At 43.0% G+C, this 15,665-nt stretch overlaps 1 protein-coding gene across 1 annotated transcript in view; it reads left to right on the top strand.

The window, feature by feature from the left end:
- Window positions 1-15,665, top strand: part of LOC139413830 (copine-9-like) — a 134,628-nt gene that overhangs the window by 12,482 nt on the left and 106,481 nt on the right. The window contains exon 2 of the mRNA XM_071161619.1: window positions 7,167-7,207. Coding sequence (XP_071017720.1) covers window positions 7,167-7,207 — 41 coding nt within the window. The remainder of the gene's footprint in view (window positions 1-7,166; window positions 7,208-15,665) is intronic.

Here is a 15,665-nt window from a genome sequence, read left to right as displayed (position 1 = left end):
CCAGAGTGTGCAAAACTGTCAAGGCAAAGGCTGGCTGTTTTTTTGTTTCAACACTTTTTTGATTACTACATGATTCCATATGTGTAATTACATAGGTTGGATGTCTTCACTATTATTCTACAATGTAGAAAATAGTAAAAGTAAAGAAAAACTATTGAATGAATGGGTGTGTCAACTTTTGACTGGTACTGTATATATTACAAATTATTGCATAACTTAATGTATTTAATTAACAAATAATATAAATAATAATGTAGGCACTCCCAACAAGGGATTGTTACATATAACCAGGACTGATATTACAAAAATTACATTTTACTCCTCGGTAAGAAAACAATTATTGATTCATCCTATACTGTCCCTAACGCCATTACCCGAAAGCAACAGATGTGAGATACATACGCGCACTCCGTTGCCAGTTTATTAGGTACACCCATCTAGTTATGGATTGAACCCCTTCTTTGCCTCCAGAACAGACTGAATTATTCCGGGCATGGAAACGTTCCTCAATTGGTATCAAGGGACAAAACCTGTGCCAGGAAAACATTCACCATACCACTGCCACCAGCTTGTATCGTTGAAACCAGGCAGGATGGAGCCATGGACTCATGCTTCTTACGCCAAATCCCCACTCTGCCATTAGCATGACGCCACAGGAACCGGGATTCGTCGGAGTCCTCAGTTGTCCAGTGTTGGTGACCGCGTGCCCATTGGAGCTGCTTATTCTTGTTTTTATCTGATAGGAGTGGAACCCGGTGTGGTCGTCTTCTGCAGTAGCCCATCCGTGACAAGGACAGACGAGTTGTGTGTTCCGAGATGCCGTTCTGCACACCACTGTTTTACAGCGCCGATTGTGGCCCGCCTGTTAGTTTGCACGATTCTTGCCATTCTCCTTTGCCCACAGGACTGCCACTGACTGGATGTTTTTTTGTTTGTTGCACCTTTCTCTGTTAACTCTAGACACTATCGTGCGTGAAAAGCCCAGGAGGGCGGCCGTTTCTGAGATGCTGGAACCTGCTTGCCTGGCACCGACGATCATACCACACTCGCTTAGAATGTTTAAAACAAGTGACTTAACTTTCAATGGAACAGTAACTGAATGCCTGTATGCCAGATTTTTATATCGAACAAGGATTAGGTATTATTTAAAATAAATTATGTTTTATATTAGGTGAAATCCTATTATTATGTTCTAGTTTTGTACTATTGTCATGCACACAACAAAACATCAATCACGACCATAACATGTAGCGTTTCTCTTCTCAGTTTTGGCCCCATTACATGGAGAAAAACTCTTCCCTCTCTCCAGAGCAGTGATGGCTTGTGTTCTCCCTTTAATCAAAAACAGGTATGTTAGCCTAATATTTGTTGACTGATGTCTTTCCACGTCAGAGTCTCAAACTCGGTCTGGTCTGAGAAGGCATTGCAACATCTAATAAGGACTGGCTCTTCCACCAGTTTCTTTCATCACTCTTGTTTGAAAGAGACCCGTCAACGTGATTACCCCACAAAAGCAGCCTGAACTTGTGAGCCTTGAAAGATGCGTGACCCTTCCATTTACGTGTAATAATATATTTAAAGCATCTATGACCTTATTGGCATTCATAGCTATAATATTGAGGAAGGTAAGTATAAGTTTAACATTGAAACAACACAAAAATCTAGTTGATTCAACTAATTATTATTTAGTAACTGATTCCATCCACTGCCTCTTTGTTTACTCAACTTTGCGTTCAAAGTATTACCTGAACGTAAAGTTTGTAGTTGCCCCAAACAATAGGTTTGTCCCCCTAGCCAAACTTTCTCTCTTTCTATCCAACCTTTCTCCTTCTCTCTCTATCCAACCCTTCTCTCTCTCTATCCAACCCCCTAAATGCGGAAGACACATTTCATTTGAATGCATTTTGACTAGGTATTCCCCTTTTCCCCTCCATCTGTGTCTCTGTCTCTGTGTACGGTGCTGTGCAATAAACAGGTGCTAAATGTATTGCAGTCATAAAGTATTATCCTCTTTGTTAGACCACTGCAAACTTTGTTTTGTGTTATATAGTTACAGTAAATGATGTTGTCATGGTGTGACAAAGCAACACCTGTTTTACTGTGTTCATTCAAATGTAGCTTTACACAATCCATGTTTTGACAGGTTGGAATAAATTCTACTTATTGTGAAGTGTGTTGTTTTGATTGTACTGTCCTTTATCATCTTGCATTTCTTTCGCCTGAGCCCTACCTTTTGATATAAATACAACACCAAGCAAATGTATGCAATAATAATAAGTCATTTAGCAGACACTTTGACCCAAAGCAAGTTTACAGTACAATGACAGCATTTTGAGTACCCAGTGGGAATCGAACCCACAACTCTGCAGCGTCACACTCTTACCAACTTGTAGCTACTTGTACACTCTTACCAGCGTGTAGCTATATCTAAGTTGCTATTGTAGCAACCGTAACCTAACACCTAGTCACCTTGTCAAAGAGGTTCAGACGTCTTGGCGTAACAGTTCAGGGTGTTGGCTTGACAGTCGCTGGACCCTGGTTTGAGTCCTGGTCGTGAATACCCATCAAATTCACCACATTGGTGTCAGAAATGGGATGGTGCCTGTGAAGCAATTGGAGCGGCGTGTACATGTAAGGGACTTGTATAGAGAAGAGTGAGGACACGTTGGACCTCTTGGCGTAATGGTTAAGGTGTTGGCTTGACAGACGCTGGACCCGGGTTTGAGTCCCGGTAAGGGCTTCAGGATATGAAGCTTTTTTCCTCATAGTGTGCTGTTGAAGTGACCTCGGTGGTGATTTAACAAATTGATTTAACACAAGATAACGAGTAGGTCAACATCAAATCAAATCAAATTTTATTTGTCACATACACATGGTTAGCAGATGTTAATGCGAGTGTAGCGAAATGCTTGTGCTTCTAGTTCCGACAATGCAGTAATAACAAGTAATCTAACTAACAATTCCAAAACTACTGTCTTGTACACAGTGTAAGGGGATAAAGAATATGTACATAAGGATATATGAATGAGTGATGGTACAGAGCAGCATAGGCAAGATACAGTAGATGGTATCGAGTACAGTATGTACAAATGAGATGAGTATGTAAACAAAGTGGCATAGTTTAAAGTGGCTAGTGATACATGTATTACATAAGGATACAGTCGATGATATAGAGTACAGTATATACGTATGCATATGAGATGAATAATGTAGGGTAAGTAACATTATATAAGGTAGCATTGTTTAAAGTGGCTAGTGATATATTTACATCATTTCCCATCAATTCCCATTATTAAAGTGGCTGGAGTTGAGTCAGTGTCAGTGTGTTGGCAGCAGCCACTCAGTGTTAGTGGTGGCTGTTTAACAGTCTGATGGCCTTGAGATAGAAGCTGTTTTTCAGTCTCTCGGTCCCAGCTTTGATGCACCTGTACTGACCTCGCCTTCTGGATGATAGCGGGGTGAACAGGCAGTGGCTCGGGTGGTTGATGTCCTTGATGATCTTTATGGCCTTCCTGTGACATCGGGTGGTGTAGGTGTCCTGGAGGGCAGGTAGTTTGCCCCCGGTGATGCGTTGTGCAGACCTCACTACCCTCTGGAGAGCCTTACGGTTGAGGGCGGTGCAGTTGCCGTACCAGGCGGTGATACAGCCCGCCAGGATGCTCTCGATTGTGCATCTGTAGAAGTTTGTGAGTGCTTTTGGTGACAAGCCGAATTTCTTCAGCCTCCTGAGGTTGAAGAGGCGCTGCTGCGCCTTCTTCACGATGCTGTCTGTGTGAGTGGACCAATTCAGTTTGTCTGTGATGTGTATGCCGAGGAACTTAAAACTTGCTACCCTCTCCACTACTGTTCCATCGATGTGGATAGGGGGGTGTTCCCTCTGCTGTTTCCTGAAGTCCACAATCATCTCCTTAGTTTTGTTGACGTTGAGTGTGAGGTTATTTTCCTGACACCACACTCCGAGGGCCCTCACCTCCTCCCTGTAGGCCGTCTCGTCGTTGTTGGTAATCAAGCCTACCACTGTTGTGTCGTCCGCAAACTTGATGATTGAGTTGGAGGCGTGCGTGGCCACGCAGTCGTGGGTGAACAGGGAGTACAGGAGAGGGCTCAGAACGCACCCTTGTGGGGCCCCAGTGTTGAGGATCAGCGGGGAGGAGATGTTGTTGCCTACCCTCACCACCTGGGGGCGGCCCGTCAGGAAGTCCAGTGCCCAGTTGCACAGGGCGGGGTCGAGACCCAGGGTCTCGAGCTTGATGACGAGCTTGGAGGGTACTATGGTGTTGAATGCCGAGCTGTAGTCAATGAACAGCATTCTCACATAGGTATTCCTCTTGTCCAGATGGGTTAGGGCAGTGTGCAGTGTGGTTGAGATTGCATCGTCTGTGGACCTATTTGGGCGGTAAGCAAATTGGAGTTGGTCTAGGGTGTCAGGTAGGGTGGAGGTGATATGGTCCTTGACTAGTCTCTCAAAGCACTTCATGATGACAGATGTGAGTGCTACGGGGCGGTAGTCGTTTAGCTCAGTTACCTTAGCTTTCTTGGGAACAGGAACAATGGTGGCCCTCTTGAAGCATGTGGGAACAGCAGACTGGTATAGAGATTGATTGAATATGTCCGTAAACACACCGGCCAGCTGGTCTGCGCATGCTCTGAGGGCGCGGCTGGGGATGCCGTCTGGGCCTGCAGCCTTGCGAGGGTTAACACGTTTAAATGTCTTACTCACCTCGGCTGCAGTGAAGGAGAGACCGCATGTTTTCGTTGCAGGCCGTGTCAGTGGCACTGTATAGTCCTCAAAGCGGGCAAAAAAGTTATTTAGTCTGCCTGGGAGCAAGACATCCTGGTCCGTGACTGGGCTGGATTTCTTCCTGTAGTCCGTGATTGACTGTAGACCCTGCCACATGCCTCTTGTGTCTGAGCCGTTGAATTGAGATTCTACTTTGTCTCTGTACTGGCGCTTAGCTTGTTTGATAGCCTTGCGGAGGGAATAGCTGCACTGTTTGTATTCGGTCATGTTACCAGACACCTTGCCCTGATTAAAAGCAGTGGTTCGCGCTTTCAGTTTCACACGAATGCTGCCATCAATCCACGGTTTCTGGTTAGGGAATGTTTTAATCGTTGCTATGGGAACGACATCTTCAACGCACGTTCTAATGAACTCGCACACCGAATCAGCGTATTCGTCAATGTTGTTATCTGACGCAATACGAAACATCTCCCAGTCCACGTGATGGAAGCAGTCTTGGAGTGTGGAGTCAGCTTGGTCGGACAGACCTCAGCGTGGGAGCCTCTTGTTTTAGTTTCTGTCTGTAGGCAGGGATCAACAAAATGTCTTTTCCGAAAGGGGGGCGGGGCAGGGCCTTATATGGACATGGAGCTGGGGATGGGCTGGCGCTGTCCGAGAATGTCAATCACAGCAGGAGAGCGCTCCGATTGGATGTTCTCCTCATGTCCCTATTGGTACAGCAACGATGAAGGAAGAGACAAGACATGGAGGAGAGGTAGTCATTCTCAAAACAACATGGCCGATCCTGACCTGCTGAGCTCATCACGGTGAAAACTACAAAATACGAGCATTTTAGACAAATTAGATCAGGTCAGAGGAATTGGGAGTTTATCATTGGGGCTTATTGCAAATGTGTTATTGATTTGTAATTATTTAAATTTTGGCATGCGTCCATAAACTAAAACTGTGCATTCATCACATGCAGTGGAAGTCTGTAAAGGAAAACAAGACAAAAGCCTTTTGGCTGTTGAACTGAAAGCAGGTCACCAGAGGCTATTCCAAACTGAAGTCAGGAAAGGGAAAGACTTGCAGGTCCACTGTCCAGCCAGTACCCCATGACCAGCCAGTCTGGTGTGTCCAGCCAGTACCCCTTGACCAGCCAGTCTGGTGTGTCCAGCCAGTACCCCATGACCAGCCAGTCTGGTGTGTCCAGCCAGTACCCCTTGACCAGCCAGTCTGGTGTGTCCAGCCAGTACCCCATGACCAGCCAGTCTGGTGTGTCCAGCAAGTACCCCGTGTCCAGCTAGACTGGTGTGTCCAGCCAGTACCCCGTGTCCAGCTAGACTGGTGTGCCCAGCCACTACCCCGTGTCCAGCTAGACTGGTGTGTCCAGCCACTACCCCGTGTCCAGCTAGACTGGTGTGTCCAGCCACTACCCCGTGTCCAGCTAGACTGGTGTGTCCAGCCACTACCCCGTGTCCAGCTAGACTGGTGTGTCCAGCCACTACCCCGTGTCCAGCTAGACTGGTGTGTCCAGCCAGTACCCCGTGTCCAGCTAGACTGGTGTGCCCAGCCAGTACCCCGTGTCCAGCTAGACTGGTGTGTCCAGCCAGTACCCCGTGTCCAGCTAGACTGGTGTGTCCAGCCAGTACCCCGTGTCCAGCTAGACTGGTGTGTCCAGCCAGTACCCAGTGTCCAGCTAGACTGGTGTGCCCAGCCAGTACCCCGTGTCCAGCTAGACTGGTGTGCCCAGCCAGTACTCCGTGTCCAGCTAGACTGGTGTGTCCAGCCAGTACCCCGTGTCCAGCTAGACTGGTGTGTCCAGCCAGTACCCCGTGTCCAGCTAGACTGGTGTGTCCAGCCAGTACCCCGTGTCCAGCTAGACTGGTGTGTCCAGCCAGTACCCCGTGTCCAGCTAGACTGGTGTGTCCAGCCAGTACCCCGTGTCCAGCTAGACTGGTGTGTCCAGCCAGTCTAGCTGAAACTAAGCATGTGAGCAAATACCCCAAGACCTGTTTCTTCATCTGCCAGCAGCTACAAGCTACACCTTACCAGCCTGACACACACACACACACCTCCCTCTGAGTGTAAAGCCCCAAGAGGATTCCACCCCTAGAGAGGTTTTATATCCCCCATTGCCTTCACCTTATCCTGGTCTTCCCTTTAATATGGCAGCACTCTCTGTACCGGCTGTTACATGTCTCAATCAGGAGTGGGAGATTCAATTGTGTTTTTTAAATTGAACAAATAACTTAGTTTAAATCATTTATACTTCTGCTATTCATTGTGTTGTCCATTTATGGTGATAGTCCAAGTTGGAGTTGCCCACTCCATACTGTCATTGTCACACAGCAATGGAGCTGGCAAGACGACACAAACAGATCTGGCACTCAGGCTAGTGTTATTCTCAGTTTTTTTATCTTGTTTATCTCTCTCATTCAAACAGGAACCTGCTGGACATGGACACCTTCTCCAAATCAGACCCTGGTATGTGATGCTTCTTTACAAGGGTTGCAAAGCCTTTCTTGTAAGCACTTAAAAGTTCATATGAAAAGCTTAAAACATGATGTAATGACATCATCTGCATGACCTGTATAACATACACATGCCATTCTACTGTTCCGAGTGTTCTTAAAATAGAACTGTTGAAGGCGTTCCAGATACCACCATGGAACACATGGAACTACACAATGTACAGTGCCTTGCGAAAGTATTCGGCCCCCTTGAACTTTGCGACCTTTTGCCACATTTCAGGCTTCAAACATAAAGATATAAAACTGTATTTTTTTTGTGAAGAATCAACAACAAGTGGGACACAATCATGAAGTGGAACGACATTTATTGGATATTTCAAACTTTTTTAACAAATCAAAAACTGAAAAATTGGGCGTGCAAAATTATTCAGCCCCTTTACTTTCAGTGCAGCAAACTCTCTCCAGAAGTTCAGTGAGGATCTCTGAATGATCCAATGTTGACCTAGATGACTAATGATGATAAATACAATCCACCTGTGTGTAATCAAGTCTCCGTATAAATGGACCTGCACTGTGATAGTCTCAGAGGTCCGCTAAAAGCGTAGAGAGCATCATGAAGAACAAGGAACACACCAGGCAGGTCCGAGATACTGTTGTGAAGAAGTTTAAAGCCGGATTTGGATACAAAAAGATTTCCCAAGCTTTAAACATCCCAAGGAGCACTGTGCAAGCGATAATATTGAAATGGAAAGAGTATCAGACCACTGCAAATCTACCAAGACCTGGCCGTCCCTCTAAACTTTCAGCTCATACAAGGAGAAGACTGATCAGAGATGCAACAAAGAGGCCCATGATCACTCTGGATGAACTGCAGAGATCTACAGCTGAGGTGGGAGACTCTGTCCATAGGACAACAATCAGTCGTATATTGCACAAATCTGGCCTTTATGGAAGAGTGGCAAGAAGAAAGCCATTTCTTAAAGATATCCATAAAAAGTGTCGTTTAAAGTTTGCCACAAGCCACCTGGGAGACACACCAAACATGTGGAAGAAGGTGCTCTGGTCAGATGAAACCAAAATGGAACTTTTTGGCAACAATGCAAAACGTTATGTTTGGCGTAAAAGCAACACAGCTCATCACCCTGAACACACCATCCTCACTGTCAAACATGGTGGTGGCAGCATCATGGTTTGGGCCTGTTTTTCTTCAGCAGGGACAGGGAAGATGGTTACAATTGATGGGAAGATGGATGGAGCCAAATACAGGACCATTCTGGAAGAAAACCTGATGGAGTCTGCAAAAGACCTGAGACTGGGACGGAGATTTGTCTTCCAACAAGACAATGATCCAAAACATAAAGCAAAATCTACAATGGAATGGTTCAAAAATAAACATATCCAGGTGTTAGAATGGCCAAGTCAAAGTCCAGACCTGAATCCAATCGAGAATCTGTGGAAAGAACTGAAAACTGCTGTTCACAAATGCTCTCCATCCAACCTCACTGAGCTCGAGCTGTTTTGCAAGGAGGAATGGGAAAAAATGTCAGTCTCTCGATGTGCAAAACTGATAGAGACATACCCCAAGCGACTTACAGCTGTAATCGCAGCAAAAGGTGGCGCTACAAAGTATTAACTTAAGGGGGCTGAATAATTTTGCACGCCCAATTTTTCAGTTTTTGATTTGTTAAAAAGTTTGAAATATCCAATAAATGTCGTTCCACTTCATGATTGTGTCCCACTTGTTGTTGATTCTTCACAAAAAAATACAGTTTTATATCTTTATGTTTGAAGCCTGAAATGTGGCAAAAGGTTGCAAAGTTCAAGAGGGCCGAATACTTTCGCAAGGCAAAATATCTTATCTTCAGTGACCATGCACCTTTGGGTAATTACTGTCAGTCTAGCCTCCAGGATAGTCAGGTACACAGCGTTATATGGCAAGTGTTGCCTTAAGGCTTAAGGTTCAACTCCCAACTCAACTCATCTCTTAATTACATGACTTTGCACACACACACACACACAGCCACACACACAGCCACCACTAACATTGAGTGGCTGCTGCCAACACACTGACTCAACTCCAGCCACTTTAATAATGGGAATTGATGGGAAATGATGTAAAATATATCACTAGCCACTTTAAACAATGCTACCTAATATAATGTTTACATGCCCTACATTATTCATCTCATATGTATATGTATATACTGTACTCTATATCATCTACTGCATCTTTATGTAATACATGTATCACCAGCCACTTTAACTATGCCACTTTGTTTACATACTCATCTCATACTGCACTCAATACCATCTCTATATTTTTTTGGACACACACGACTGACGCATGTGGAGTAGTAGTGTCAGCGTATATGCTCCTCCAAGCAATTGAGGAGCCCTATATATTTTAAATGGACATTCCGCTGTTCAACTTCATTTCCAGCACCACCCCAACATCAACATATGTGAAAATTCAATGTTTCTATTGTTTTGAGTAAGATAAGTGTTTCCAATGACTTTGTCAACCAATTAGTAGGCAATGCCTCCTCATAATTGGTTAAAATCACATGATGATCACCGATGTTGTTGAAAATAAAATTAAATCAAATGTATTTATATAGCCCTTCTTACATCAGCTGATATCTCAAAGTGCTGTACAGAAACCCATCCTAAAACCCCAAACAGCAAGCAATGCAAGTGTAGAAGCATGGTGGCTAGGAAAAACTCCCTAGAAAGGCCAAAACCTAGGATGAAACCTAGAGGAACCAGGCTATGAGGGGTGGCCAGTCCTCTTCTGGCTGTGCCGGGTGGAGATTATAACAGAACATGGCCAAGATGTTCAAATGTTCATAAATGACCAGCAGGGTCAAATAATAATATCTCATCTATCTATTTTACTACAAAACATAGAAATACAAACATGTTGCTCGAGATGATCAATATGAAGTTGAACATTTTTTACATTTCCCTTTACACATTGCAGCAGCACAAATTCAATTTGGCAATGTGTGCGTTGCCTTGTTTTGCAAGTCAGGATTTGTATTTTTGGTTTTATTGAACAGATGGCACAATAGAGGAAAGATGGAAGGTGAAGTATCAGTGGGCTGGATTCAAACCCATGCTGACTTTGGTTCATGCATGTTCCAGATTCAGCTACACTGACCACTGGACCACACAGGCCTCCACTTGGGATCTGAACAGGAACTCTTCCATCTGCCTTTCAAGTCTACAGATCTTGTTGAGGAAAATCTGAGCATTTGTCATCAATGCATCTATCATAATCTTGGATACCCAGAACTAAAATATTGTGTCAGATGCTCGATTTAAGTTCTGTGGGGTAAACTGTTGCCCAAAACTCGTTTGTACATTTTCCAAGTCTATGGGCCGAATGCTCCCTCCCCTTCCGAAATTCCAAAGATTTGAAATCTTGATGAAAAATCTGAGTTCCGGAAGAAGATTTATTGTTGGTTGTCCCATTCCACAGTCTGTCGACAGACGCGGCTACCTTTTATGATACGTGTGTCTGTCCATGAGAGACTACATCGCTCAGGATATCTCTGTATTTTCAGGGGAGAGAAATCCACACTTAATTGAACATGAAGTGGAAATTCACAACCCCAAACTCACAGCCCTCTGCATTTCAACACACCGTACTCAAGAAACGCTGTAAATACCACTGACCCAGAAGAGCCAATGGTACCGTAGTGATGCACTTCGCTATCCACTACACACAGACGTGTGTGTGTGTGTGTGTCCCTCAACTCATTCTCACCAATGGTAAAGGACTAATTAAATCTTCAATAGAGACTGTGTTCCTGATATAGGGAGCTTAGTAAACAAAGCCCTCGATTGATTTCTTTGTTTGATTTTGACTCTGTGAAGTGCTTCTTCATCACAGACAGGTACTTGTGTTACTTGAGTTATGTGTTACATTTCAATAGTGATTGTGAAAAGGTCACCTGTCTGCACAACTCAAAGCTGAATCCCGGATACATGTACTGTATATCTGATTCCAAAGAAAATGGATGCATCCCAAATGGCACCCTATTCTCTATGTAGTGCACTACTTTGTACTATAGCGAATAGGATGCTATTTGGGGACTACCATTGTCTAAACGGATTTTATGTACATTCTTTATTCAATATACCCTCACAGCAAGTCAGTTATGTTGGTTTGTATGTCTGGAATGGTAATGTATTCTGAATCAATTACTCTACATATATTTTAGATTTATTCTCAATTAATGTTACGTAATTACCATGGGGCGGCAGGGTAGCCTAATGGTTAGAGCGTTGGCCTAGTAACTGAAAGGTTGCAAGTTCGAATCCCCGAGCTGACAAGGTACAAATATGTTGTTTTTCCCCTGAACAAGGCAGATAACCCACTGTTCCTAGGCCATCATTGAAAATAAGAGTTTGTTCTTAACTGACTTGCCTAGTTAAATAAAGGTTAAATAAAAAAAATAATAGGCCACCAGTTAATTTCATCCTGAAACTATATCTCTCTTGTCATGGTTACATACACACACACACACACACACTTTTTTGATGGTGTGTGTTGGAGAGAAGATATAATGATGAGATACGGAGGGGTCCTGGACTTCAAACCCAGGCCGGGACACTGTAAAGGTGGAAGCTCAGTGGTCCTGGATTAGCCGGGCCTTTCATGTCTCCTTTGGGACCATTGAACCACAGTTCAATTGAGGCCAGAGTGCAGTCGATGGCTATCACGTAGTACTGTGAGACACACACCCTAAAGGGAAGTGTCACGCCAGCCTTGCACTCTTTCAACACTAGCTGACTCCGATAGGCCTTATGTTTTTGTTACATTTAAGCTTACTACTCAGTATATACAAGTGCCTTCAGAAAGTATTCACATTTTCCCCACATTTTGTTGTGTTACAGCTTGAATTTAAAATGGATTCCATTTGATGATCTACACACAAACCCCATAATATCAAAGTGGAGTTATGTTTTTTAAAATATTTTTTTACAAATTAATAAAAAAATGAAAAGCTGAAATGTCTTGAGTCAATAACTATTCAACCCCTTTGTTATGGCAAGCCTTTGTTATGCGCCACTCGGGTCTAAGGCACTGCATCTCTGTGCTTGAGGCGTCACTACTGACCCTGGTTCGAATCCAGGCTGTATCACAACCAGACGTGATTGGGAGTCCCATAGGGCGGTGCACAATTGGCCCAGCGTCGTCCGGGTTTGGCCGGTGTAGGCCGTCATTGTAAATAAGAATTTGTTCTTAACTGACTTGTCTAGTTAAATAAATAACAAACAAGTAAGTTCAGGAGTAAACATGTGCTTATTAATAAGTCACATATGTTGCATGGACTCACTCTGTGTGCAATAATAGTGTTTAACATGATCTTTGAGTGACTACCTCATCTCTGCACCCCACACATACATACAATTATCTGTAAGGTCCCTCAGTCGAGCAGTGAATTTAAAGCACAGATTCAACCACAAAGACCAGGGAGATTTTCCAATGGCTCGAAAAAAAGGGCATCTATTGGTAGATGGGGGGGAAAACCCCCCACATACAATGCAATTATTTAAACTTTGGATGGTGTATCAATACACCCAGTCACTACGACGATACAGGCTTCCTTAACTCAGATGCCGGAGAGGAAGGAAACTGCTCAAGGATTTCACCATGAGGCCAATGGTGACTTTAAAACAGTTAGAGTTTATTAATGGGTGTTATGGGAGAGAACTGAGGATGGTTCAACAACATTGCACAATATCTTAAATGACAGAGTGAAAACAAGGACGCCTGTACAAAATACAAATATTCTAAAACATGCATCCTGTTTGCACTAAAGTAAAAAAAAAAAAATCTAAAAAATGTGGCAAAGAAATTGAGTTTATGTCCAGAATACTAAGGTTTTTGTTTGGGGCAAATCATCGGCAAGGACTACAGAGATTTTTATGATAGAAAGAAACGGAATTGAGCTAAGCACAGGCAAAATCCTAGAGGGAAACCTGGTTCAGTCTGCTTTCCAACAGACACTGGGAAACATTCACCTTTTCAGCAGGACAATAACCTGAAACACAAGGCCAAATATACACTGGAGTGTCTTACCAAGACAACATTGAATGTTCCTGAGTGGCCTAGTTACAGTTTTTACTTAAATCGGCTTGCAAATCGGCTTGCAAGACTTGAAAATGTCTGTCTAGCAATAATCGATGACCAACTTTAGAGCTTGAAGAATGAAAAAATAATAATAATGTGCAAATAATATACAATCCAGGTGTGCACAGCTCTTAGAGACTTACCCAGAAATAATCACAGCTGTAATTGTATTAAATGTGATTCTAACATGTATGACCCAGGGGTGTGAATACGTATGTAAATGAAGTGTTCATTTACATAAATGAATATGTATACAGTACCAGTCAAAAGTTTGGACACACCTTTTACTATTTTCTACTTTGTAGAATAATACTGAAGACATAAAAACTATGAAATAACACATATGGAATCACGTAGTAACCACAAACTGCTAAACAAATCAAAATATATTTAAGATTCTTCAAACTAGTCACCCTTTGCCTTAATTACAGCTTTGCACACTCTTGTAACATATATCTGTCATCAAGGCAAAGGGTGGCTACATTGAGTAATCCCAAATATAAAATATATTTTGATTTGTTTAACAGTTCTTTTTTTGGTTCCGACATGATTCCATGTGTTATTTCATAGTTTTGATGTTTTCACTATTATTCTACAATGTAGGAAATAGTCAAAGTAAAGAAAAACCCTTGAATGAGTAGGTGTGTCCAAACTTTAGACTGGTACTGTATATATATTTTTTAAATACTCAAATTTCAAAAAAACATCTTTTCACTTTGTCATAATGGGGTTGTGTGTGTAGATGGGTGAGATTTTTTTATTCATTTTTTTAAATCCATTTTGAATTCCGGCTGTAACAACAATATAATGTGGAAAAAGTCAAGGGGTGCGAATACTTTCTGAAGGCACTGTTAACTGTTTCTTGTGAGATCAAGTCGTGTAACTTTACGGCAGATCTGTGTTTTCATTCAGGGATTTGAGGATCCGTCTTTGAGAGCTCAACCCATCATTTATTTCACCACTCATCGCTCCATCAAAATGGTCGTCAACGCCCTCATCTCCTCATGAGATTGAACCTGGGTTGGTAGTGACGCCACTCAGGATCCTTCTTCTTTTTTCCATTGATGAAGGAAGCGGAGAGGAGGGGATGGAAAGCGCTTGCCTGGGCTGGGGCTTTATGGCATCACAGCTGGCTCGTACTTGTCCCACGGTGGCGGCATTATGCTGATTGGTTTCTGTATAGGGCGTGTTGGCGCGCTCTTCTTTGATTTGCTGCGATGTTTGTTTCTGGATGAGGAGAGGTAGGAATGCTAATTAAGTCCAGCCCCTTATCGCGACTTAGGGGAAGCACTGTAAATATGTCCAATCTTTAAGAAAGGAGGATACCTGTTGTATTGTTCAGAGGAGCTCTCCAGTGTTGGATAAGATATCTTCATATCAGACCAGGTTCAGTATAACTGAGTTCATCTCAAAGTCAGGTGCTATTCTTGCTTTCTGTGTTATGCTAACCACATTGCAAGGGTGGTGCCCCTGAGGAGATAAATAAAGTTGTATTAAATAACAGTAGCAGTGCGTGGGTAAAATCAATGGGGAAGCCAAGCCAGGAAAAAAAAAATAATCATCACAAAACTGGAGAGCAACCTCTGTCTGGTGAAGTCCACAAAACATATTGCATGTAACAAACAGTTTCATGACCTACAGCATGGTCAAGCAAGTGAATGTTTCTGACATTTTTGGACTACTAAACAACTATTGATTTAGAACCACAGCGAGTTACTGCAAGTTGGAAAGTCAGAAGCTGCCTTCACTATTCCAGCACCATTTCAACTTCAATATTTCAACATCATCTAATCACCTATGTTTAGTGACAACTAAAAGATACCAAAAACAATTTAGTCCAATCAACGTAAGCTAAATATGATGTGGCTGTCCTTGGTTCTGATTTCTCTGTGTGTTCGTTCATGCAAGTAGAAAAAGCATATTTACTCACCCTACTTGTAGAGAAAGACCAATCCCATCCTCCTCTCTTTCATGTTGACGACATGGTCTATTACTCTGTTGTGCAGTACACACTTTTAGTTGTCCTACGCTACCTGGATTAAATTCTTGCTCGCTAGCCCAACTTTCTTTTCATGGGCAACGATGGGGCAGCTAGTTAACATTTAGCCTACTATACTGAACAAAAATATAAACGCAACATGTAAAGTGTTGGAGAAATGATCATCGCAAAATGATCTGTACACAATTCCTGGAAGTTGAACATGTCCCAGTTTTTCCATGGCCTGCGTACTCCCCAGACATGTCACACGTTGAGCCTGTTTGGGATGCTCTGGAGAAATGAATGAAATCCATAGATTAGGGCCTAATGAATTTATTTCCATTGACTGAT

The sequence above is a fragment of the Oncorhynchus clarkii genome, chromosome 7, assembly GCF_045791955.1.
Source record: "Oncorhynchus clarkii lewisi isolate Uvic-CL-2024 chromosome 7, UVic_Ocla_1.0, whole genome shotgun sequence".
In the NCBI taxonomy this organism is placed as follows: domain Eukaryota; kingdom Metazoa; phylum Chordata; class Actinopteri; order Salmoniformes; family Salmonidae; genus Oncorhynchus; species Oncorhynchus clarkii.
This window is presented reverse-complemented; position numbering and strand designations above follow the sequence as displayed.